The 26,950-nt window shown below is 39.6% G+C and overlaps 2 protein-coding genes and 1 pseudogene across 5 annotated transcripts in view; 2 read left to right on the top strand and 1 right to left on the bottom strand.

The window, feature by feature from the left end:
- The window catches only part of LOC136376365 (suppressor of cytokine signaling 4), a 31,974-nt gene extending 6,199 nt beyond the window's left edge, over positions 1-25,775 (top strand). The window contains exons 2-3 of one of the 3 annotated variants that reach the window (XM_066342347.1): positions 18,601-18,707; positions 20,553-25,775. In XM_066342347.1, coding sequence (XP_066198444.1) covers positions 20,645-21,970 — 1,326 coding nt within the window. In that variant the 5' untranslated portion in view covers positions 18,601-18,707; positions 20,553-20,644 and the 3' untranslated portion in view covers positions 21,971-25,775. Of the gene's footprint in view, positions 1-4,807; positions 4,944-18,600; positions 18,708-20,552 lie in introns of all 3 variants that reach the window. The other 2 variants (XM_066342349.1, XM_066342346.1) reach the window with 2 other exon arrangements.
- LOC136377052 (cyclic AMP-dependent transcription factor ATF-4 pseudogene) lies at positions 12,076-14,082 on the top strand (annotated as a pseudogene).
- Positions 14,241-14,705, bottom strand: LOC136376645 (ubiquitin-conjugating enzyme E2 L3-like). 2 transcript variants are annotated; one of them, XM_066342848.1, is made up of 2 exons: positions 14,679-14,705; positions 14,241-14,582 (listed from the first exon to the last, which is right to left on the bottom strand). In XM_066342848.1, exons 1-2 carry the CDS (start codon positions 14,703-14,705, stop codon positions 14,241-14,243), a joined length of 369 nt encoding a protein of 122 aa, XP_066198945.1. The 2 variants fall into 2 exon arrangements, with proteins under 2 accessions (XP_066198945.1, XP_066198944.1); XM_066342847.1 differs by having other exon boundaries at positions 14,241-14,705.
- Positions 25,776-26,950: the final 1,175 nt, after the last annotated feature.

The raw sequence follows: 26,950 nt of genomic DNA, 5'->3' as shown, positions 1-26,950 counted from the left end.
GGCCAGGTATTGCATGTTTTAAAATACCTTGCGCACACCAATTAAAAATCGCTGCTGTAGATTAACTTTCTTCAATTACAGGTTCCTGGACATTTCTCTTTATTTTTAGCTAGCATTCTCAGGAAATATACACTCATTTTAATATTTGCACGAGTTAAATGTTTTCTCAAAATTTATTCCCCAAAAAGGACTTGTGGTAAGATAAATATAGGAAAACTATGGCTTAAACAGATTTCTTGACTGAAGGATCTCTTGGAACCTTTTGCCGAATATGCATTACAATCTTTAAGAGGAGAAACATTTCCCAAACTTGTTTGACAAGGAAACTCCTATTTCCCTGGAAAATGTATTAACATCTTTTAGGACTAGTGTCCATAAGACTACCGGTTGGGGAACACTGGCACAAGCAGAGTATTATTAAGAAAGTAAGTGGAGAAAGTGGGAAAACAGAAGGAGAGTACTGAACATACAGTAGTACTTATCGTTTCCTTTTTGTTGTTGTTTAATCCAGTTAAGTCCCATGAGCCGTGACTGGTAGCATGAAAAAGGAAACACAGTTGACCCTTGAACAACACAAGTTTGAACTGCATTGGTCTACTTATATGCAGATTTTTATTTTTATTTTTTTTGTATTTTTCGGAACCTGAAAACGGGGAGGCAGTCCGACTCCCGCATGCGCCCAACCGGGATCCACCCGGCATGTCCACCAGGGGGCAATGCACTGCCCATCTTGGGGCGTCGTTCTGCCACAATCAGAGCCATTCTAGCGCCTGAGGCAGAGGCTACAGAGCCATCCTCAGCGCCCGGGCAAACTGCTCCAGTGGAGCCTTGGCTGCGGGAGGGAAAGAGAGAGACAGAGAGGAAGGAGAGGGGGAGGGTTGGAGAAGCAGATGAGCGCTTCTCCTGTGTGCCCTGGCCAGGAATCGAAGCTGGGACTCCTGCACGCCAGGCCGACGCTCTACCACTAAGCAAACCAGCCAGGGCTATGCAGATTTTTTTCAATAAACATACTGGAAAAATTTTTGGAGATTTCTGAGAATTTGAAAAAACTCACAGATAAATAGCATAGCCAAGAAAAATTGAACAATTAAGAAAAAGTTAGGGATGTCATAAATGCATAAAATAGCTACTAGTCTATTTTAACATTTACTACCATAAAATATACAGAAATCCATTATAAAAAATTAATTAAAACTTAGGCACACATTTATAGACTGTACATTATGTCATTCACAGTGGAGAGAAATGTAAACAAGCATAAAGTTGTAGTATTAAGTCATAACTGCATAAAATTAGTATATTCTGTACCATTGTAATAATTTCATAGCCACTTCCTGTTGCTATTGTGGTGAGCTCAAGTGTTATGAATATCTGCTTTAAAAGATCTGTGACACTAATCATCTCATTGTGAGCAGTTTGTCTCCAGTAAATTGCAATAAAAAATAATCTCTGGTGATTCTTGCATGTTTCCCATCATTTAGTGCAATACTGTAGAGAGAGAGAGAGAGAGAGAGAGAGAAAGGGACAGACAGGAAGGGAGAAAGATGAGAAGCATCAGCTCATAGTTGTGGCACCTTAGTTGTTCATTGATTGCTTCTCATATGTGCCTTGATGGGGAGGGGGGCTTCTAGCTGAGCCAGTGACCCCTTGCCCAAGCCAGCGACCTTGTGTTTCAAGCCAATGACCTTTGGGCTCAAGCCAAAGACCATGTGGTCATGTCTGTGATCCCATGCTCAAGCTGGAGACCCCACACAAGCTGGTGACCTCCAGGTTTTGAACCTGCGTTCTCAGCATCCCAGGCCGATCCTCTATCCACTGTGCCACCACATGGTCAGGCCATAAACCTTGAATAACAACATGGGACCCGTACGAAGTGCCACTAGTGATTCTAGAAGAGCTCCCAAGAATCAGGAATAAATTGTAACATTTCAAGGTAAATGAATCAGTGTCAAGACCGTTGTAAAACAGAAGAGGAAATTTGTGAAACTGTCACTACTGCTATGCCAACAGGTGTAAAAACTGTGCACTTTTTGCAAGATAACCTTTTTTTTAAATATTTTTTTAATTTATTGTGTTGACATGGCTTCAAGTCAACTCAGTATAACACCGTCTAAACACCTCATCATGCCCCCATGTCCCATGCAAAGTCTTTCCACCACCATTTCCCTCCCTTTTCCTCTTTTCCTTCTTTCTGCCTTTTCCCTCTGGCTATTGCTATTTTGTTGTCTCTATATATGTGTTTTACTGCCCACAAAAATTAGGGGATATTTTATCGTTTCATATTTATTTTGAAACATCCCTAATTTTTGTGAGCAGTATATACACACACGTTTTTTGGCTCATCTCTTCACTGTCTGTGATCCAGTCCCCTCAACTCCCTATGAAATAACCTTTTTGTCTTATATTGAAATGCAGCTTTGCCCAGACCGATTGCTGCATTGTTTAGAGCATCTTTCCAAAGCACAGAGGTTGCGGGTTGGATCCCTGGTTGGGACACATTCAGGAGCAGATCGATGTTCTGTCGTTCTCTCTCTCTAAAATCAATGAATAAAAAGAAAAGAAAATGCAGCTTTTATACGTGTACAGAATTGCTGTAAGAAAGGCATACCTATAAACTAATGTGATTTGAGAAAAAGCAAAGCCATTATATGACAACTTAAAGCAAAGGGAAAGTGAAGGATCTAAAGCTAGAAAATGTAATGCCAGCAAAGGATCGTTTGATTACTTCAGAAATAGATTTGGCTTAAAAAATGTCAAGATAACAGGAGAAGCAGTTTCTGCTGATCAAGAGGCAACAAATGTTCCCTGATGTCATTAAGAAAATCATTGAGGGGAAAAAAAAATCATTGAGGAGAAAGAATATCTGTTTACTTGAACAGGTTTTTAATGCAGAGGTAATAGATACTGCTCCAGAGAAATTAACAGAAGATGACTTGATGGAGATGAGTATTTACAAATCAGAGCTAGATATGAGGAAAAAGATATAGAAGAAACAGTATTAGAAAACAAATTTACAATAGATAATCTGGCAGAAGGATTTTGATAATTCAAGGTGGCTTTTGACATTTTTATGACATAGACCCTTCTATGATACAGCACTGCATCTAAAATAAATGGTGGCAGAGGACTTAGGGAAAATTTTTCCTTTGAAGTTAGAAGCGGGGAGGCAGTCAGACTCCCGCATGTTCCTGACCAGGATTCACCTGGCGTGCCCACTAGGGGGCAATACTCTGTCCATCTGGAGCATTGCTCTGTTGAAACCAGAGCCATTCTAGCACCTGAGGCGGAGGCCATGGAGCCATCCTTAGCGCCTGGGCCAACTTTGTTCCAATGGAGCCTTGGCTGCAGAAGGGGAAGAGAGAGACAGAGAGGAAGGAGAGGGGGAGGGGTGGAGAAGCATATGGGCTCTTATGTGTGCCATGACTGGGAATTGAACCCAGGACTTCCACACGCCTGGCGGACGCTCTCCCACTGAGCCAGCCGGCCAGGGCAGGAAATATTTTTAAAGAAATGAAAAATGAAAATTATCAGACAAAAATGAAAATGTATTTTCATAAACTTACACCAAATATAGGTCTCTCACCTCCCCTTGTAGCTCTCCCATTTCTGCCTCTGCTACCCCTGAGATAGCAAGACCAAACCCTCCTCTTGTTTTACTCCTTAGCCTACTCAATCTAAAGACAAAGATGAAGACCTTAATGATGATCCACTTCCCACTCAGTTAATAGTAAATAGTATCATGTTGTACAGCTAATAAATTTATCTGTTGTGTGTATGTGTGAGTGTCTTCATGTGAAAATCTAATACTGTACAGCAGGAACTGTATGAGAGGTTTTTGTGTCATCATAATTGTCTAAATATTCATCGTGTGGAGCATCATGTGCAAAATTTGCAAAGTGGATAGCCTATCCTTGCATAGGCCTGGGTGAGTGATACTTAGTATAAAATTATGTGCTAGTTTTCTTACTGTTTTATAACTTTGCTTTTCAAGAATTACATTAGTGTACAGCATGCCTCTCATAATTGGAGAAACTGCTTAGCCTATCATCATGGGTTTTACAAAAATATATAACATCATACAGGAACAGCTCCATGTTCCTGTCTCTCTCTTTCTCCCTCTCTCATTAAAAGGAATAAAAATTTTAAAACTTGCCCTGGCCGGTTGGCTCAGTGGTAGAGCATCGGCCTAGCGTGCGGAGGACCCGGGTTCAATTCCCGGCCAGGGCACACAGGAGAAGCGCCCATTTGCTTCTCCACCCCTCTGCCGCGCTTTCCTCTCTGTCTCTCTCTTCCCCTCCCGCATCCAAGGCTCCATTGGAGCAAAGATGGCCCGGGCGCTGGGGATGGCTCTGTGGCCTCTGCCCCAGGCACTAGAGTGGCTCTGGTCGCAACATGGTGACACCCAGGATGGGCAGAGCATCGCCCCCTGGTGGGCAGAGCGTCGCCCCTGGTGGGCGTGCCGGGTGGATCCCGGTCGGGCGCATGCGGGAGTCTGTCTGACTGTCTCTCCCTGTTTCCAGCTTCAGAAAAATGGAGAAAAAAAAAAAATTTTTTTAAACTTTATGTAACAATGTTTACGATACTGTATTACGAATGACTGTAATACTCTATGCCATAAAAATTTTATAACCATTCATTAGTATATAAGCTCGGCTGCTGTGATGCAGTGATATCAATTACACAAGACTACCATAAAGCATTGATGTTGCTGATGCTTCATTATCATTGCATGAATCATTATACCTGTAAATAAATAGGAATTTCTTTTACATCTTTTTTTTTCTTTTTTTTTTTCTTTTTTTTTTAGAGAGGGGAGAGAGAGAGAGGAGGGGAGGAGCAGGAAGCATCAACTCCCATATGTGCCTTGACCAGACAAGTGCAGGGTTTTGAACCGGCGACCTCAGTATTCCCAGGTCGACGCTTTATCCACTGCGCCACCAGAGGTCAGGCTACATCTTTTACATATGGTTTTTTTGTTTGTTTGTTTGTTTTTTCTTTCTTTCTTTCTGAAGCTGGAAACGGGGAGAGACAGACAGACTCCCGCATGCGCCCGACCGGGATCCACCCGGCACGCCCACCAGGGGGCGATGCTCTGCCCCTCTAGGGCGTCGCTCTGCCGCGACCAGAGCCATTCCAGCGCCCCGGGCAGAGGCCAAGGAGCCATCCCCAGCGCCCGGGCCATCCTTGCTCCAATGGAGCCTGGGCTGCAGGAGGGGAAGAGAGAGACAGAGAGGAAGGAGGGGGTGGGGGGTGGAGAAGCAAATGGGCGCTTCTCCTATGTGCCCTGGCCGGGAATCGAACCCTGGTCCCCCGCACGCCAGGCCGATGCTCTACCGCTTAGCCAACCGGCCAGGGCCTACATATGTTCTTTTACAGGGAGCATCACCCCCTGGTGGGCATGCCGGATGGTTTCCGGTCAGGTGCATACAGGAGTCTGTCTCTCTGCCTCCCCACTTCTAACTTTGGAAAAATACAAAAAAGAAAGTTGTAATGGCCCTGGCCTCATTAACTCAGTTGGTTAGAGCGTTGTACCAATATGCCAAGGTTACAGGGTTTTATCCCTGGTCAGGGCACATACAAGAATCAATCAATGAATGTATAAATAAGTAGAACAACAAATTGATGTCTGTTTTTCTTTTCTCCCCTTCTTCTCTCCCAAAAGAGAGAGATAGAGAGAAAGGAGAGGGGGAAGGGTGGAGAAGCAGATGGGCACTTCTCCTGTGTGCCCTGGGCGGGAATTGAACCCGGGACTTTCACACGCCAGGCCAACGCTCTACCGCTGAACTAACCATCCAGGACCCATTACACCTTTCTTAATAACATTTTTTTCTAGCTTACTTTACTGTAAGAATATGGCATATAATACATATATGGTATACATACTACTGCAGGCGTCCCCAAACTACGGCCAGCGGGCCGCATGCGGCCCCCTGAGGCCATTTATCCGCCCCCCCCCACCCCTCCTCCGCACATCCGTAAGGGGCACCTCTTTCATTGGTGGTCAGTGAGAGGAGCACTGTATGTGGCAGCCATCCAACGGTATGAGGGACAGTGTACTGGCCCCCTGTGTAAAATGTTTGGGGACCCCTGTAATACTGTAACATATATTACAACATATACATGTTATAACATGTATAACATAACAAAATATGTATTGACTGTTTATGTTATCTGTGAGGCTGCTGGTCAACAGTAAGTTATTATTAGCTTAGTTTTGGGAGAGCCAAATATCATATACAAATTTTCAACTGCATGCATGGGTGGTCAATGCCCTTAACCCCCACATTGTTCAAAGATCAACTGTACTTTAAAATATACTGGAATATGAACTTGTATTCGTTTTGTAATGAGGGGGGAAAAAAACCTTTAATTATATTTATTGATTTTACAGAGGGAGGGGGGTAGCAAGAAGCAACAAGTCATAGTTGAGTCACTTTAGTTGTTCATTTCCTGCTTGTCGTTAAGAACTTGACCAGGTAAGCCCAAGGTTTCGAACAGGCGACCTCAGTGTTCCAGGTCCACACTCTATCCACTGCACCCCCACAGGTCAGGCAAGAAAGAACTTTTTTAGCTCAGAGATTTTTCTCACATGAACAAAGCCATTTTTTATATATTTTTTTCTGTACCATTTCAAGAAATTCATCTGTTGTCTACTATCCAGTATATTCCATTTGTAAAACCTAAATGATTCCACAGAATCCAACACAAACATCATACTATAATTAAATATCACCAACTATGACCCACAGAATTTAATTCAAATATTACAGACTGTGATTAGAATGCTGTCAAGGAGATTTGGAGCACATAATGGCAGGTAAACTTTGGAATCATCAATTTGGTAAGGAAGTTTCTGGGCTGCATTACTATTAGAATAATACTATATTTGTGAATTCTTTATGTAATAAATATTCTTTAGAGGATGAAATTTATTTTAATTTAGTATTAACATGAATTTTGGCTTTACATGTATGTTACCATTGTAGATATAGTAGTTGTCCAATGAATAACTAATATATACAATAATGATTCCTTATTCAATATCAGAGAGAATATAAATGAATTTTCGAGGTAAATAAAGGTTAACCATTTAATTATGGGCTTTTTTAACAGTTTTTATAGAGATCTTCACTTTAAACCACAATCCAGGCATCAGTAGAGCTAACAAAATGTTATTTAAGTCTTTTATTAGTGTACAGTGTCCATGTCTGGTATTCATTTAATAACTGTCATTGCAATTGATTCTAGATTGAGGGAACAAATGGCTACTGAATCTGGGAACTTGGTTTGTCAAAAAAGGCCTTTAGGCCCTGGCTGGTTGGCTCAGTGGTAGAGCATCAGCCTGGTGTGCAGAAGTCCCGGGTTCGATTCCCGGCCAGGGCACACAGGAGAAGTGCCCATTTGCTTCTCCATCCCTCCCCCTCTCCTTCCTCTCTGTCTCTCTCTTCCCCTCCCTCAGCGAGGCTCCATTGGAGCAAGGATGGCCCGGGTGCTGAGGATGGCTCCTTGGCCCCTGCCCCAGGCGCTAGAGTGGCTCTGGTCGCAACAGAGCGATGCCCTGGAGGGGCAGAGCATCACCCCCTGGTGGGCAGAGCGTCGCCCCCTGGTGGGCGTGCCGGGTGGATCCCGGTCGGGCGCATGCGGGAGTCTGACTGTCTCTCCCCGTTTCCAGCTTCAGAAAAATACAAAAAAAAAAAAAGTTTAAAACTTATTTAAATATTTTGCCCTGAGATAATTAGCAAACTTTACATGTTATAAAATTTCCAGTACTGCCTGACCAGGTGGTGGCGCAGTGGATAGAGCGTTGGACTGGGATGCAGAGGACCCAGGTTCGAGACTCCGAGGTCGCCAGCTTGAGCACGGGCTCATCTGGTTTGAGCAAAAAAAGCCCACCAGCTTGAACCCAAGGTTGCTGGCTTCAGCAAGGGGCTACTCGGTCTGCTGAAGGCCCGCCCAAGGTCAAGGCACATATGAGAAAGCAATCAATGAACAACTAAGGTGTTGCAACGGGCAATGAAAAACTAATGATTGATGCTTCTCATCTCTCTCCGTCCCTGTCTGTCCCTGTCTATCCCTCTCTCTGATTCACTCTCTGTCTCTGTAAAAAAATAAAATAAAATAAAAAATAAAAAAAAATAAAAAATTTCCAGTACTATGTCTATTTACAAAGTATTGTGAGTATTCTCTTATTTAAGATAATACAGGCTAGCCTCACCAGGCAGTGGCTCAGTGGATAGAGCATCGGACTGGGATGCAGAGGACCCAGGTTCCAGACCCCGAGGTCGCCAGCTTGAGTGCAGGCTCATCTGGTTTGAGCAAAAGCTCACCAGCTTGGACCTAAGCTGGCTTGAGCAATGGGTTACTCAGTCTGCTGAAGGCCCGAGGTCAAGGCACATATGAGAAAGCAATCAATGAATAACTAAGGTGTCGCAATGAAAAACTAATGAGTGATGCTTCTCATCTCTCCATTCCTGTCTGTCTGTCCCTGTCTATCCCTCTCTCTCTGTCTCTGTAAAATAAAAAAAGATAATACAGTCCACAAATCTATTCCAGAAACATGCAAGCTGTTGTGGTACACTGAAAGTGAACAAAGAAATGGCGAGGGTACAGTCAAGGTCTCGGCTTTTTGGAACTCTCCCTTAGGAACAGCACACCTTCAGACTAGTAACAAATCTGACAGCGAGTGTTTGGAACATTGTTATTCGTGTAGCCAATACTAATAAATTTAATTTTCCTAACTTTCAGACAAATATACATGGAAAATAAATTTTATTCCTACTTTGAAAACTACAATATTGCCTAGCCTGTGGTGGAACAGTGGATAGAGTGTTGACCTGGAATGCTGAGGTTGCCAGTTCGAATCCCGGGCTTGCCCAGTCAAGGCACATATAGGAAGCAACTTCTATGAGTAAATGCTTCCCTCTTCTTCCCCCTCTTTTTCAACTCTCCTTCTCTTTCTCTCTCTCCCTCTGTCTCCTTTCTCCCTCTCCTCTCTCCAAAAATCAATTTAAAAAACTCTTAAAAAAAAAAACTATAACATTAAATGACATCCTGGCTCATATATAGATATGCTATGTTTTCCCAAATCACTTTTTACCATCATAATTTTAAAAAGGACTTCTGAAACATGAACTCATTTTTCTAGCAAAAGAATAGCTATATAAAATTTATATAAGGCTATAATTATTAGATACAGAAAGATAATCAGAAGATTTTCTGTGCATTAACTCTTTAATTACAGGTTAAATGTATGGAAAATTTATCTAAGATAATGATATTTTTCACTTTATTTTATGGACAGTTGCAGCATTAACACTTGTAAGAATGGTTAACCTAAAATTTAGAGGTGATTGTTTAGTACCCACTATATGCAAGTTGATAAGCCTTGCCAAAGTAAATCTGTTAGGTTAGCATGTAAATTGGTATAGACTGCAGTGGTCGGCAAACTCATTAGCAGAGCCAAATATCAACGGTACAAAGAATGAAATTTCTTTTGAGAGCCAAATTTTTTAAAGTTAAACTATATAGGTAGGTACATTGTTATTAACTTAATTAGGGTACTCCTAAGCTGGCCTTTGTACCCGCACGTGGAAGAGTCACACTCAAGGGGCCAAAGAGCCGCATGTGGCTAGCGAGGCTCTGTTTGTGGACCCCTGGTCTACAGGAAGCCTGAAAATTAGTTCTCTTGGGGAAAATGTCAATTTGTTATATAACTTTATGGTCTGTTGAGTTTCAGCTATATCTGGCATATTGATCCTTTTTGACTTTGAAGAATTAGTTATCCTCCCAAAAATTGTATTTGCTCATAAACTGTGGTTTACATTGGATTAGAGACAGAAGTAGTCTATAATTTCATCATTAGCTATTTCTATAATACTGGCTTAGGTGCTTTAATAAAATAAGATCTGTTTCTTTTTTCAAAAAGAAAAACTATGCTAATATGTACTAAGCACATAATACATTTAGAATCTGAGTTGAATACTTCACATACATTATTTCGTTTAATCCTCACAGGCCAATGAAATAGACAGCATCGGCCTGACCTGTGGTGGCACAATGGATAAAGCGTTGACCTGGAACACTTGACCTCGCCAGTTTGAAACCCTGGGCTTGCCCATTCAAGGCACATAAGGGAGTTGATGCTTCCTTCTCCTCCCTCTTCTCTCTCTCTCTACCTCTCTGCTCTCTAAAATGAATAAATAAAATCTTTAAAAATAAAAAAGAAGGCCCTGGCCGGTTGGCTCAGCGGTAGAGCATCGGCCTGGCGTGCGGGGGACCAGGGTTCGATTCCCGGCCAGGGCACATAGGAGAAGCACCCATTTGCTTCTCCACCCCCCCCTTCCTCTCTGTCTCTCTCTTCCCCTCCCGCAGCCAAGGCTCCATTGGAGCAAAGATGGCCCGGGCGCTAGGGATGGCTCCTTGGCGACAGAGCGACGCCCCAGAGGGGTGGAGCATCTCCCGCCCCTGGTGGGCGTGGCGGGTGGATACCGGTTGGGCGCATGCGGGATTTTGTCTGACTGTCTCTCCCCGTTTCCAGCTTCAGAAAAATCCAAAAATTAATTAATTAATTAATTAGTTAAAAATTAAAAAAATAAATAAAAAAGAAATAGCATCAGTACTTTCACAGATAAAGAAACTGAGATTTCAAGGTCATATGCTAGTATAAAATAAACTACACTCAAACCATATTTTTTATGCCTGCTGTCACTGTGTTTTGTCCTTGTCATATACATGAATAGAGATACTGAAAATGTTTAAAGATTGTTACTGCATGGTAGGATTATGGATAGTTTCTACATTTTCCTACTCAACTTTGTCTACTGTGAATTTTTACAGTGACTATGAATTACTTTTTTAAATTTACATTAATCAAAATGATATATGCACCTAAGTTAACAATTAACCTGAAGGCCCTGGCCGGTTGGCTCAGCGGTAGAGCGTCAGCCTGGCGTGTGGAAGTCCCAGGTTCAATACCCAGTCAGGGCACACAGGACAAGCACCCATCTCCTTTACCACCCCTCCCCCTCTCATTCCTCTCTAACTCTCTTCCCCTCCCGCAGCCTAGGCTCCACTGGAGAAAGTTGGCCCAGGTGCTGAGGATGGCTCCATGGCCTCCACCTCAGGCGCTAGAATGGCTCTGGTTGCAACAGAGCAATGCTCCAGATGGGCAGAGTATCGCCCCCTAGTGGGCATGCCCAGTGGATCCCAGTTGAGCGCATTAGGGAGTGTTTGCCTCCCCGCTTCTCATTTCAGAAACATTTTAAAAATTAAAATTAAGCTGAAAAACTTAGGTAAGCCGAGAAACACTGCATTTTTCTCCTACCCACCCCAAAGGCATCTAATTTCACATTTTTTTACTTTTTCTGATAATTACCTTCATATTTCTAAATAATATGTTTATACTTTGCTGTCTTGATTCATCAATTATTAGACATTATCTGTTGAGTTCTTATGATAGATGAAGATTTCCCTCTCTTTTAGTCTCCTCTTAGCATTCTTTGATTACAAGTATATCACAGTTTTGGTGAATATCATTCACTGCTGAGTCATGTAATTCATAATTCTGTTTTTGTTCTTGTATAATGTTCATTTTTTTTTTCAAGATTTTTATTGATTGGAGAGAGTGAGAGAAAGACAGGATAGGGCGGAGCAGGAAGCATCAACTCACAGTTGCTTCTCCTTTGTGCCTTGATTGGGCAGGGCTGGAGTCTCCAACCAGTGACCTCAGCATTCCAGGTCGACACTCTATCCACTGCTCCACCACAGGTCAGGCATGTTAGACTTTAATCAGTAATTACCCAATTCTGCATTTCTCCTGCTTCCATCTGTGGATGTAGAGTCCCTCTGCCAGAGTGTCCCTTCCCTCCTCCGCTCCCCCAGGTCCGCAGCTGCCATGGCGCATTAGAGGCAGCATTGGCCTTGGCAGCGGCAGTAGCGGGACCTCCTGGCTTACCATGGCTGAAGCCATAGACAGCGCTTTTCACAGCATCCAGCAGAGGCACTGCTATAACCGACAAAGACACCTTCAAATTAAGCACATTCCTTGATTCCAGCAAAACCCCACAACATGACCAAATGAGCTTCCTGAGCAGCGAGGTGTTGGTAGGGGACTTGATGTCCCCATTCCACCCGTCGTGGTTGGGGGCTGAACAAAGCCTAAGTTTCTGAGGACTATCTGGAGGTGGCCAAGCACTTCAAACCTCATGGCTTCTCCAGCAATAAGGCTAAGGCAGGCTCAGATGAATGAATGGCTTGTGGGTGAGTGAGTTGGCCAATGCCTCAAACAAGGGCAAGGAGGATGCCAGGATGCCTTCTCTGGGACAGGTTGGATGGTGGAGAAAATGGATTTCAAGGAGTTTGACTTTGATACCCTGTTCAGTTTAAATGACCTGGAAGCCATGCCCAATGAGTTTTTGGCCATTTTGGATGACACATGTGATCTCTTTGACCCGCTAAACCAGGATATTAATAAAGAACCATCCCCCACTCCAGACTGATAACCCAATTGGCTATCTTCCAGAAAGTTTACCAAAAACTGACCAGGTTGCCTCCTTCACCTTCCTAAAACCTCTTTCTCTTTTACCAGAGACCCAGTCCTCAACTCCAGATCATTCCTTTAGAGCTGGACATTGACGTTTATATTTCTGAAGGAGATTGGAAATCAGATTCCACTGTTTATATTGCCGTAATGAGTAAGGAGGAGAATGCCACCTCAGACAATGATAGTGGCATCTGTATGAGCCCTGAGTCCTTTCTGGGCTCTCCCCAAAATAGTTCCTCTACCCCCAAGGCCTCTCCAAATAGGAGCCCGCTGTCTGCAGGTGCCCTCTATGGCTCTGCCCACCCCGAACCCTATTACCCTACTGGAGAAGAGGTGGTAGCAACAAAAGTAGAGGGTGTAAAAGATAAAAAGCTGAAAAAAAGAGCAGGACAAGACAGCAGCCACTAGGTACCGCCAGAAAAAGAGGGCAGAGCAGGAGACCCTCACAGGGGAATGGAAAGATCTGGAAAAGAGAAATGAGGCTCGGAAAGAAGGCAGATTCCTTGGCCAAGGAGATACATTATCTGGTAGAGTTGATGGAAGAGTTCCACAGGCAAGGGGAAAACAAGGGGACCCTAGTTAGGGTAGTCAGTGTGTGCTTGCACATAGGAGGATGTGCTGGAGTTGTATGTTGTAATAAGTTATTTTGTAGTGAAAAAAACAAATTACCCAATTCTTTTTACATTGCTTTCTTATTTTCTCAGTTGAATTTTCCAAAAGTCAATTGTTTCTTTTTTCTTAAGATCTTCCACCCTGGAGCCTTATGTCCTTGTGTGGTTATATGAATGACTTGATCTCCAGCAGCTCTTGATACCCTGTTGCCCGGAGACCTCCCTTCCTCCTCATCTCCAGAATTCACTTTTCCTCTCTCCTATGTTTTCTTGTTTCCTGTGTTGCTTCCTTTGTTTTGGCTTTACACCCTAATTTTAAAAGAGCACATTGTCCAATATGAGGTAAAATTGTTGATGTTTTATACATCTGAGTTTTTCTTTATTTTTATCCTCATGTTTGGTTGGTTTTCTCTTCAAGGTTGGAAACTAGCCTGTAGCTTCCAGATACTGTTGAGAAACCAAATGCCCTTCTTTTGTGTGTGTGATTTTTCTCTCTCAAGAAGACTTTAGTGGGGAGGGGCTATTTTATTACATATTTTATTCTATTGTGGTAAGAACACTTTATATGAGATTTACCCTCTTAAAAAAATTTTAAGCATACCAAATAGTGCTGTTGCCTATAAGGTAGGAAGACTAGTATCTCCTTATCTCAGGGACTCTAACATTTTAGAATAATGTAACTTTATGTGTATTTCCCCCCACGTTGTTTGGTGCTCTTTCAATATGGAGACTGATGTCCTTCGGTTCTGGGATATTTTCTAATATAGTTTCTTTGATAATATTCCCCCTCCATCCTCCATGTTACTATTTTCTGTAAAATGTCTGTATTGATTTTTTTGTTTGTTTTAGATTGAAGCAGTGATTTTTAAAACAAAGAAAGCAAAACTAGAACATCTTAAATTTTTAATCCTTTCTTTACAGGTTACCTAGACCACTTTTGATTTAAAAAAAAAAAACTGCAGGAAATAACTGCCACCAGCGAACGCAGGCGGTGGCACGTGTCTGTTTTCACAGCCCTGCATAGTGGGGTATCTGACTGCACTGCTGGGGTCTGTGCTCGCTCTCGCTGGAATCAGTCGCGGCAGGTTTTAGTCCACAGGTCGCTTTTCCCCGTATTTCTTTGTGAACTCTTCAGCATTCTTACAAAACTTTTTATGGTCCTTGGAGTATTCTTCAGCTAAGTCAGCCCGAAGCGGGTGATCGGGCTGTGGGTCGTTCACCAGTGCTATGAGGGACTGGATTACTTGGTCAGTCTTGGTTGCTGGCTTCCAGTTTTCAGCACTAATTACTGGCAAACAGACCTGCCCCTTTTCGTCGATGTTGGGGTGATAGATCTTTGTTTTAAACGTGATCGTCGGTGGTTTGAATGGGTACTCTGCTGGAAAGTTGATTTCGACTCTGAAGGCTCCCTTATCATATGGAGGGTTGTCAGGAACAATAAGCCCTTGCCACCTCAATAAATTAGCTTCATCAACCTGGATGTTACGGAAGTTTTTCATTCCACATTTGCGGATTTCTTCAAGCTCCTTCAACAGCCTCTTGCTGGCAGCCATCTTGGATCTGGTGCTCTGCTTTCCCAGTGTGCATTGCGGGCTGCTGGATACCTCGTACTTCCTCAATCCTATAGTTTTCTTTGTCGTTAACCATTTTTTTCTATTTACTGTTATTTCCTCAACTTATCCTCTAACTTTCCTTACTGAATATTTCTGCAATCATTTTTAATTGCCAAAACTTTCTAACTCTAATTGTCCCCACCTTCTTACTCATTTGTAGGTGTAATTTCTTCTCTTAATTTGGAAGAATAATTTTTTTCCTGCTTTTATAATTACTGTTTTCTCCAAGTTCTTTATGTTTTAGTGTCTGTTGTTTGTGTTAGAGGCTTTCTTCAAAACATAATCTGTGAGCATGCATGTTCTAGAGTGAAAGCACAACAGTGCCACGGGAAAGCTGCGTGTGAGTAGGTGAGGCTTTTATAGAGTGCTAAATTCACTGCGTGTTTGGCTGGCCTAGCAATATTCCCAGATAGCAGTATCTATAGGTCTTTTTTCTCTTTGGGCATTTTATTTGTACATCCAAGTATCTATCTTCCAGTCTTATTAGGAGGCATAAGTCTGGCTGCTGAGGGAGCAGGGGACTTTCATTCTTATTGTAGTCCAAAGCCTCCCCTCTGCCCTTGCTATGTGTGGTATCCCAAGTCCGCGCCTCTCTGGTTCAGCATTTCCAAATAATCAGTATCTCTTCTACTCAAAGTGTGGGAGTAAAAATTGGAGGGATCTAACTACTCTTGAAGATTTTCAACCTACCTCTCCATTTTTCACCTGTTCTCAACCCACACCCCCGCACATTCTATAGCACCGCCTTTGAATCCGGAACTTCTCCTGCTCTCCTGGCTGGCTTCTCATCCATGCCGCCTCTGTGCCTGGTTTTACCTGCCTCTACAATACTGAGTCAGTTATTGTTTCTCTGTTCATTTTCTGCCCTCATCTTTTATGACTCAAGTTATAGATATCTTCCTGTTTCACGGAAGATGAGATTTGTGTTTTTATTTCTCATTTTTTCTTGTTTTGGGCTAACTTCTGAATAAAGGATGGAGCAAAAAGACTTTCACTTATGCCTGACCTGTGGTGGGGCAGTGGATAGAGCATACACCCAGAATGATGAGGTGGCTGGTTCCAAAACTGGTCAAGGCACATACAGGAAGCAGCTACTATGAGTTGAAGCTTCCCCTCCCCTTTCTCTCCTTCTCCTCTCTCTAAAATCAATAAACAAAATTTCAAAAAAAAGAAAGACGTTCACTTAAGCCATTTTCAAACCAGATAACTATTTCTTTTCTTATTAGAAAAAAACAACTGTTTTCACTTCAAGGGGAAATCAAGTTATAGTACTCATTTAAAAATTTAGTAATGGAAAGCAGCAGTTGCAACTAAAGGAAACATTAGAATCACTGGAAGATTTTATGGGAGACTTGATTGTGTTTAAGGCAGAGAAAAGTTGAAGTAGGCCCTGGTAAAGGTGGGAAATGTTATCAAGAGTAGAGGTAGAGAACTTAGCTGTGATCATAGAAATGAAGGAAGAAATGACAATGTAGAGGTAGCAGGGAGGGAAGTTGGAGGTCACACCCAGTAGAATAAAACTGGTCATATATCTAATGCTATTTTGGTATTTTTCTAGAAGGTAAAAGCAGGCATTTCAAACGTTAGATAGGTTCTTTTACATTATTGTGCTGAGTAAAAGTGTTGAAGTTATGTAGTATGAAGAAAAATTACCTGCCTTGTGCCTTTTTTATTTTATCTTGAAAAAGATATTCAAGTATAAGCTCTTAAGCAGTAATAAGTGTCTCTTCTAATCAGTGACTTCATTTTCTTCAGCCTACTTTGTTACTTCTGTTTATTTTTGTTCAGTGGAATTTAGTCTGTGAACCACCAAAGCTTACTGTTGGATATACATAATTTTGGTGTACTAAGTGATGATGTTTCTTTCAAAATAATATTTTAAAATATTTTTCCCTATGGACTTTAAGTGATTATATATCTGCATGCTCACTACATCAAAATAGTAAGTATAATCACTAGTGCTATTCAGTGTTTAGACATGGAGTATTTTATATGGTAAATCTGTATCATTAATTCACCCTTTTAAGCATGTGACAATTATATTTGCCACTGCAAATGCTTGTTTCAAACTCGTGCTTGAAAAGAATTCAAGTGGCTCTAAACATTTACTATATTTTCCTTGTATAAGATGCACCTTAATTTTGGGGCCTGAAATTTGAAAAACAAAGTATTACATAAAGATACTGAACTCAAGTTTTATTCATCATAAAATTCACACAACTCCTCATCACTGTCAAAACTCCCATCCATTATCTTGTTTTCATCTGTGTCTGATGACAAATCAGTCTTCAACAATGAGCGCAAAAACAAGCGTGAAAAAGTGGGAAAAGCAAGTAAAAAAATCTACAACCACTGTATAAGATGCACCCAGTTTTTAGACCCCAAAATTTTTGGGAAGGTGTGCGTCTTATACGTGGGGAAATACAGTACTTGAGTGCTAAGATTGTTAATGTTCCTCTGACGTAATCAGAAATTTAATCAGAATCAGAATGTCGCATGTGATTGATTTTCTTACAATATTCAACTTTAATTTCAAAACATTTGAAATTATAGAGCTCTTCCCCTCAATTCTGGACTTAAATCATATTCTACGTAAGAATAGTTAAGTAGCCTGACCAGGTGGTGGCACAGTGGACAGAGCGTCAGCCTAGGAGGCTGAGGACTTAGCTTTGAAACCCCATAGTTGCTGGCTTGAGCAAGGGGGTCACTGGCTCTGCAGCAGCCCCCCAGTCAAGGCACATATGAGAAGCAATCAATGAACAACTAAGGTGCTGCAACTATCAATCGATGCTTCTCATCTCCCTTCCGGTCTATCTCTCTGTCTCTCTCATTCACCAAAAAAAAAAAAAAAAAAGAATGCTTAAATAAATTACATCTATGACCAATCATTAGTATTAGTCTTAACAAAACTCAATACTTTATATTGTAAATTTTAGTATATCTTGCCATTTTCATAGAAAAGGCATTGTCCTATATAAATTTATCCTCTTGTATGTCAGAATTAGCAAGCATATACAAGTGTGTGTGTGTGTGTGTGTGTGTGTGTGTGTATAATACAACCTCTTTGTCCGATTCTGTGTTTTCCTAAAACTGCCTATACTGATAGTGAAGTTGACCAGTTACTGAAATGAGTTGACAAAACTGCATTGGGATTCATAGTTTTGTCAACTGTGAAAGTCTTAACTTGAGCATTAAAAATGAATCAGATGCCTGACCAGGTGGTGGCGCAGTGGATAGAGCGTCGGACTGGGATGCGGAAGGACCCAGGTTCGAGACCCCGAGGTCGCCAGCTTGAGCGCGGGCTCATCTGGCTTGAGCAAAGAGCTCACCAGCTTGGACCCAAGGTCGCTGGCTCCAGCAAGGGGTTACTCAGTCTGCTGAAGGCCCGCGGTCAAGGCACATGTGAGAAAGCAATCAATGAACAACTAAGAAGTCGCAACGCGCAACGAGAAACTGATGATTGATGCTTCTCATCTCTCTCCGTTCCTGTCTGTCCCTGTCTATCTCTGCCTCTGTTAAAAAAAAAAAAAAAAAAAAAAAAAAAAAAAAAAAAAGAATCAGATATGTTAGTCATGGATGCATAGTATGTTGCCAATTTCCCCAGGTACCTTAAGAGTCATATATTGGAGAATTAATGCTTTATTCATTAGGTGGCTTATAGGACTTCATGGTTTTAATACATTATCATCAATCCACTTACATTGTGTGCCAACCTCTGTAGTGATATTGGATAAAAAAAAAAGTGGCTTAGAGTCCCTGAATTCCAGAAGATCACTACCATGTCAAAGTGCTTAACTTCAGTTTGCCTCTAATTGGCTTCATGTCTCCCCCAAAGGCTTGTGGCACCAAATATCACCACTCCAACTGTAAAAAGTTCACCATTGGCCTGACCAGGCAGTGGCAGAGTGAACAGAGCGTCGGACTGGGATGTGGAGGACCCAGGTTCGAGACCCCGAGGTCGTCAGCTTGAGCGCGGGCTCATCTGGTTTAAACAAAGCTCACCAGCCTGGACCCAAGGTCGCTGGCTTGAGCAAGGGGTTACTAGCTCTGCTGAAGGCCCATGGTCAAAGCACATATAAGAAAGCAATCAATGAACAACTAAGGTGTAACAACGAAAAACTGATTATTGATGCTTCTCATCTCTCTGCATTCCTGTCTGTCTGTCCCTATCTATCCCTCTCTCTGACTCTCTGTCTCTGTAAAAAAAAAGACTCAAAACTCGACAGGGAACTAAAAAAATAAAATAAAATAAATCAGAGAACTTGTGATTAGGAGCTTGTCTGAGATAGATTTCTTTAACACTTACTTAGTTTTTCCCCAACCTAAGGGTAGATAAAGAAGCTCTATGCCTGTCCTACTTTGGAAAGGAAAATAACTAGCCAACTCTAATCAAATAGACTCCTCTAAAATTTGTGTTTCTCAAAACCAGGGCCTCTGAATCCCAAGGACCTAGTAAGTCATAATGGGTCTCCGACTTACTCGTTGTCTTCCCCTCTCCATCCCTTAGTTTCTTTCTCTCTTTCATTCCTACTCATTTCTTTCCTCCTTCTTTCCCTCCCTACCTCCCTCTTTGTCTTTTCATTTTTAGCATTTCAAAATTTCGTAGATATTTTACATTTTCCTGTGAGAAGTATAGCTAAAAAAATATTTGAGAGGATGCTAGAATTTAATAACACAGGTTATTGCAGAAGGATCTGTAATGTATGTGGCTATTATTTGTGTCTTTTGTAAATAAAAGTTGGAATCCGCCACCAAAAAAAACTTCATTAGGAATGCTTGTGTGGCATTTGTACTATTAAGTGGTAATTATTTACAGGGGTCCTCAGGTTACAACACAGTTCCTTTCCTTACAAAAGTGAGGTAACCTGAATTTTGGTGTAAGTCAAAACACACCCTAGCCTAAATCACTTACCTATCCTAACACAGTTGTAAAATCACAGTCTATAACATAAAGACATAACAAAGCCACAGAAAATGAAACAGGACGTAAGTATACTATACTACACTAACAGAAAGAATTATAAAAATGAGTGTAAAATAAATTCCTTCCCTTTATTCCTGTGGTTGGCTTGCACACTGAAGGGGCTTTGCAAGGTGGGAGAGAGTGACCTATTGGGAGGAGGAAGCTGGAGAGGCAGGAGAACCTGTAGAAGGTGCTGGAGATACTGAGTCAGGTGAATCAGGATGCCTAAGGAACATGCAGGAGACACTGGAGATGATTCTACCTGTACGAAGTTTTTGTGAGACAGAACATCATAAACTTGAAACGTCATAGGTCAAGACTGTTGTAACCCGAGGAACCCCTGTATTTAATAAATTCTTAGTAGCTATATAACATAAGACTGTTCACATTTTTGGTCAATAAGGAGTAAGGGAACTATATAGAGTAGAAGCCTTCCAATATCAGCTTATAGATTTTGATCTCTCACATTAAATTCACTGATTTGCCATGAATTTTTTTAAAAAATAAGGGGAGAGGAGATAGGCATAAGATGTACTTCAAGACTAGAAATTATTCACACTTTGAGCATATATTTTGGCCAATCAAGGAGGCTTGCCTTTTACCAATTCACATTGAAATGCTGTGGGAATTACCTACGGGAAAGTAACTTAGATTCTTGACTCCATGGAACTAAGAAATTATTAGTATATGATGAAGCAGTTTATTTGAATATCCCATTTTCTTCATTTACTAATTATGCTTTTTCATCTTGGGTCTAAATGGGGCCTAATATGTAAACTATACAGTATAAATGACAAATGATTAATGATGTTTTTCCTCCTTAGGTACATCCAGAAAGTACCCAGAAGAAACTTCCTGCCAGAAAAACTGAAAATGCAGTATTTATAACACTGGAATTTTTGGATAAGTTATTAAAATGGCGGAAAATAGTGAAAGTAATAGTAAAACTTTAGATGTCAGGCCCAAAACTAGTCGGAGTAGAAGTGCTGACAGAAAGGACGGTTATGTATGGAGTGGAAAGAAGTTATCTTGGTCAAAAAAGAGTGAAAGTTGTTCAGATGCTGAAACAGTAAATGCAGTAGAGAAAACTGAAGTTCCTTTACAGAGCCAAGAAAGAAAGCACAGCTGTTCATCCATTGAGCTGGATTTAGATCATTCCTGTGGGCATAGATTTTTGGGCCGATCTCTTAAACAGAAACTTCAAGATGCTGTGGGGCAGTGTTTCCCAATAAAGAATTGTAGTAGTCGGCACTCTTCAGGGCTTCCATCTAAAAGAAAAATTCATATCAGTGAACTCATGTTAGATAAGTGTCCTTTCCCACCTCGATCAGATCTAGCCTTTAGGTGGCATTTTATTAAACGACACACTGCTCCTATCAATCCCAAATCAGATGAATTGGTAAGCACAGACCTGTCTCAGAATGAATTGAGGGATGGTCAGCTAAAACAAAGAAGAAACATGGAAGATGAAGCAAACTGTTTCTCGCATACCAGTGTTCAGCCCTGTGTGGTAACTACCAACAATGCTTCTTGTAGAGGTGGTCCTATGACTGGCTCTGTGATGAACCTGGTTTCAAATAACAGTACAGAAGATAGTGATATGGATTCAGATGATGAAATTATAACACTTTGCACAAGTTCCAGGAAAAGAAACAAACCCAAATGGGAAATGGATGAAGAAATCCTGCAGTTGGAAGCAACTCCTAAGTACCACACCCAAATTGATTATGTCCACTGTCTTGTACCAGACCTCCTTCAGATCAATAACAATCCATGTTACTGGGGAGTAATGGATAAATATGCAGCTGAAGCTCTACTAGAAGGAAAACCAGAGGGTACCTTTTTACTTCGAGACTCAGCACAGGAAGATTATTTATTCTCTGTCAGTTTTAGACGCTATAGTCGTTCTCTTCATGCCAGAATTGAACAGTGGAATCATAACTTTAGCTTTGATGCACATGATCCTTGTGTCTTCCATTCTCCTGACATTACTGGGCTCCTAGAACACTATAAGGACCCGACTGCCTGTATGTTCTTTGAACCACTTTTATCCACTCCTTTAATTCGGACTTTCCCCTTTTCCCTGCAGCATATATGCAGAACAGTTATTTGTAACTGTACAACTTATGATGGCATTGATGCCCTTCCAATTCCCTCTTCTATGAAATTATATCTGAAGGAATATCACTATAAATCAAAAGTTAGAGTACTCAGGATTGATGCACCAGAACAGCAATGCTAGGTAAAGGGTAGGAACACAGGAACTTAATATTTTATTTTTTCTAATGCTACTTTGAATTTCTCTACAAATTAGAGTCCAAAATAAACTTCTGCCCTAAATTGTGCTTCCCAGATCAGTTTATTTTTCTTAAGATACATTAATTGTTTAAGGTTACACACTAACAATTAATGGATATTTTTGATCAAGTGTTTTTTTGTTTTTATCATATAGAGTATATACTTTTTCTTTCTCTTCTTAATTTTCATATGAAACGGGGATATTTAAAATGTGGTAGGCATTGTAAACACAGTTAATCTGTATTTCCATTTTCTTTCAAAATAATCCTATGTCCTTTCCTACATGTAAAATGCTTTGTTAGCCAATTGCATTGGTGTTCCTATACATAAAATATGGCTTCCCCATCCCTCTTTTTCAGAGTTGTTTAAAAGGTCTTCAGTAAAGCTGAGTGTTGTAATTCACAACTCATACTAATGTAATTGACTTTTGTAATTTACTAATTGGGATGTTAAAGATGACAAAATGGCTTACAATCAAACTTGATGTGTTTTTATTTTAACTTAACTATAAAGCAGGATGGCTAAATTTAATTAATCTGATCAGTAAGAATCAAATGAGAACGTGACATTTTTGGAAGTGAATTTATTCTACAAAGTGGCATGGTCATTTGTTATGCCTTGAATTGCTTTCTCTTGAAACCTGGAAGAGTTACCATTTCAGAACATGAAGTTCCTTTCTCACTGGGAGCCTTATAAATACTGGTATCACAGTAACTAGTAGTTATAAAATACTAAAGCAACTGTGAGGTTTTCTGTGTTTATTTCTGAACTATTGCCTCTACTTAGCTCCTTTATAGAAACTCTGAGCCTATTATTTGGGGAGTTGCCACAGTTTATGAACAGCCACAAAATTTCATTATTACTTTAAGTCGTTTTTCATCATTTTAAGTTGAGCTTGAGTAAACATTCAAGAAGTAAACGTAGAGGTTACTACTCTATTCAGAAAGCTTAATATTGTTTCTTCAGATTCCAAATATCCCTATTTTCATAATTAACATGTCTTTATTGTAACTTCAAGAAAAGTAAAACATTTTAAGAGCTATATGGATATGCCATACTGAACAGTACTGGTCAACAGGTGTCATATTTTAAACTTACTAACCCAAGAACAGGAAAGCATTCTTAGAAACATCATTATCCCCAATATAAGATAAGTGATGGATAGTCTATCCATCCTCTCTTTTTAAAACACTCAGTGAATAATAAATTTCCAAGACAGTTGTTTCTTCTGATGAGCTGTTTACCCCTTTGTAAATTGCCATTATTTTTTATATTATAATAATTAATTCCCTGATGCCAGTTAAACTCTAGTACAAAACTGCTTATTACCTGTGTTGAAATAAATTTGACTTAAATTTCCAAGTTAAAACAGGTGTTTCTTAAGTATCATTGCTTTTATGTTGAAGTAATGTTTCTCTTTTCTGTAGTTCTGCAGCTAATATGAAGATGGGATTTTTCAATAATAGTGTAAAAATAAATTTTTAGGCATTATCTCAAAATTAAACCAAGATAATGTGTTCCCATTATCTTCTAGCATTTCTTTTTCTCGGTGATCTCACAATTCTCTTGGTTCCAGTGAAGCATAGCTACTAGAATAGCACCTCTTTTAGCAGTGATGAGGCTCAGGATCTCAACACCAGTGTCAGGATAAGTATCTCTTCTACAGATGATATTTTCCTTTTAACAAAACGAAAGTCTCTTACTACCTCATCTTTGATATGGCACTTTTGTGGATCACTGAGAAGCTTGTCTAATTTACCAATATAACGCTCCTAAATATTCATCTTTGGTCAAAGAAAACTAATAGTATGATAAGACTACCCATGACTATAATTTTTATCAGAATTTGATAATGAGACTTTCTGTTTCTATGAAACAATTATTTTAAATATTTTTCTTTAAAAATAACTTTCTATCAGTACAGAAAAACCTAAGAGATGACAAACTAACAACTATTCTGTTCAAAGGTAATTTTATAAAATTTCTTTATAAAATTAAAGAAAAATGAAAGAATTACATTGTCTTTTATAATGGTAAAAATTGGTTTATATAAAAATCAAGATCTAAGCAGTTTTTCATATAGTCAAACTAGTTGTTTGTGATGTATTTTCTCTGCCTTTCTTATTTCTCAGTTTCAAGATATTAATAGCTGTTAACGTTTTCAAAATACTGCCAGATATATAGCATTGAAATAGATGATCTATAACAGGGTTCGGGAACCTATGGTTCGTGAGCCAGATGTGGCTCTTTTGATGGCTGCATCTGGCTCACAGACAAAACTTTAATAAAAAAAATAACGTTAAAAATATAAAACATTCTCATGTATTACAATCCATTCATTTCCTACTGCTCATGTTCATGGTTGCAGCTGGCTGGAGCCAATCACAGCTGTCCTCCAGGACAACACCAAATTTTTATTGGATAATGCATAACGTACATGGGTCGTTGTATGGCTCACATGGAATTACATTTTAAAATATGTGGTGTTCATGGCTCTCAGCCAAAAAGGTTCCTGACCGACCCGTGATCTATAATAAATGAGACCAGGGAAGAGACTTACTCTGAAATGGTTTGTACTCTTCCTTTTTTATTTGCTACGGTAAAAAGAAATCTGGAAAGTAGAAATATAAAGACTTGAGAAAGAAATTGTTTACCATGAAGGAAAAAAAAGAATAATAAATTAATTTTTTAAAGCATTTAAGAGATCAGAATTTAGAAAGTTAACCCCTTCCTCAATTACTTTGTGAGGACATATTGGGAAGAGCATCCAACATTCAGAAGCGAACTCATTTTAAAATGTAATTATGGCCTATATAAGTAAAATGAGTAAGTTTTGAGAACAATGGGAAGATATCAATCTGTTTAAATATAAATTTTGTAACTGTGACAATTTGAAAAGTAAGTTCTACAGTTGAGAAAGCATTCAGCGTGGTGGAAATGTGTTGAGCTTATTGGTAAGAGAGGAAGAAGCTAAAAGTAACAAGATAAAATATTAAAATTAAGAATTTGGGCATTACCTCAGGGAAAAGCCTAAGTGGAAGGGAACTACTTAATCGCTAATAGCTAGTCTGGACCAGACACTTAACTGCGCTTTGGGAGGAAATAAACTTGACTTTTCTATTTCTCTCTGAAGCTTTTCAGGACATTAACCCTCTTTTTTTAACCTACAGCATCTTGATTCATACTATGATTCTGAAAATATGTTGATGGATATTTTTAGATTTCTTGAGCATTTTTGTGTGTGTAATATGAAGAATTGTGTGTAATATTTCTGTAATCATGCCATTCGCTTAAATAATTCATAAAGGGAATGGTTTAATTTAAAGGAAGACCTAATAGAAGATAAAGGAAGCTTTTAGTCAGCCTGTGGCTAGATTTATTGATTTGGTGATCAAACCTGTGTTCTTTCCTCAGTTTCGGCTGATGGCAAACTGTGGTCAAAGAATGGCTTTCAGTTAAAGTTTTGACTGCTCATTATAAATAATACAAAAAATGTCTTAGAAATTAGAAATCCTTTAAAAAGTAGAGCAAATATGTCAATTAAGACTCATACTATTGTACAAATTCCATTTCTTTTTATAAGAAAAACACAATCCATTATCATTTATTCATGAGCCAAAGCCATTAAGATAAATCAAGTTATCAGCTTCCTGTTTTTGAAGTTTGGATCATTTTATAGATCCACATAATAGAGAGCTTCCTTCCAATGAAACAGAAACCTTGAGACCTAACTCATGAATATATGCTTAGTTTTCATGAAAAGTATTTTTTGTCACTTTTAGCTGTAATTAGTCAAATCACTTATGTATTGATTTTGGTAGAGCAAATTTCATAAGGAAGTAGACTTATAATAATTATAAGATTCCTGGAGATGACACAAGGAAAACTGCTGAAATTTAAAATAGCCTGGTGTTAGGTAATTTAATGCCCAAATGAATAAAAGATTTTAAGTCAAACAGATTGTTTCTACTTTGGAAAAAAACTCTTTACAGGTTTGGCTTTAATATAATCAGCTTTACATTCATTTTTATTTCTGAAGATTAAACAGCACAAAGTTTGTTTTTTATGGCCTACTAGAGAATGAGCAACACTACAGGAATCTGTCTATACTATTGTAATACATTAAGATATTGGACACAAAATGGAAGTAACTTTTTCAAATGCATTGGTTTCAAAGTAGAAATGTAGACTAATGGATATAACCCAATGGAAAGGCATTTGGGACACATAAATCTTATTTCAAATAAAGCCAGTCTTTTTTCATTTTTAAATTTTGAATAGGTTACTCAATGCTAAATCTGTCATCATTTCCTAGCATATAAAATGTAGATAATAATGCCTGTCACTTGACTTCTGGAGGTTAATTCTTCAATTAAGAGGTGACCCTTGGAGCATACTTGAAAGTAATTTTTGTACAGCTGTTAAGTGCTAATGTGATAATAGGTTTTCAAAGTTTCCCTTAGCAGACCCTGCAAATTCACATTCACTTCTTTTAGTCTAATAAGTTTTCTTGGCTTGATATGACAGTAGAGATAAGAGTACAATTTAAATTTATGGTTTAGACTCTGCAATTTAGATGAAGAGTTGCAATTTCCTCCTCTTAATATGGTTTATGTAAAATTGATGTTCGCCTAAGTTATTTTAAAACTTGATTACATTTGCAGGAAGTAAAGACAGGCATACTTCATTTTATTGTGCTTTGCTTTATTATTCTTCACAAGTATTGTTTGTTTTTCAATTCAAGATTTGTGGCAACCCTGTGTCGAGCAAGTCTACTGGCACCTTTTTTCTAACAGCATACGCATATTTTGTGTCTCTATGTCATATCTTGTGATTTAGTATTTCAAACTTTATTATATGTTATGATGATTTGTGATGTGATCTTTGTCAAGGCTCAGCCAATGGTTAGCATTTTTTAGCAATA

The sequence above is a fragment of the Saccopteryx leptura genome, chromosome 6 (assembly GCF_036850995.1).
Source record: "Saccopteryx leptura isolate mSacLep1 chromosome 6, mSacLep1_pri_phased_curated, whole genome shotgun sequence".
In the NCBI taxonomy this organism is placed as follows: domain Eukaryota; kingdom Metazoa; phylum Chordata; class Mammalia; order Chiroptera; family Emballonuridae; genus Saccopteryx; species Saccopteryx leptura.
Note: the sequence above shows the minus strand (reverse complement) of the source record. Positions and strands in the feature narration are given on the sequence as shown.

Bases quoted from the DNA above. Each gene is read 5' to 3' on its own strand.
- LOC136376645 (XM_066342847.1), bottom strand. From the start codon at position 14,705: ATGGCTGCCAGCAAGAGGCTGTTGAAGGAGCTTGAAGAAATCCGCAAA.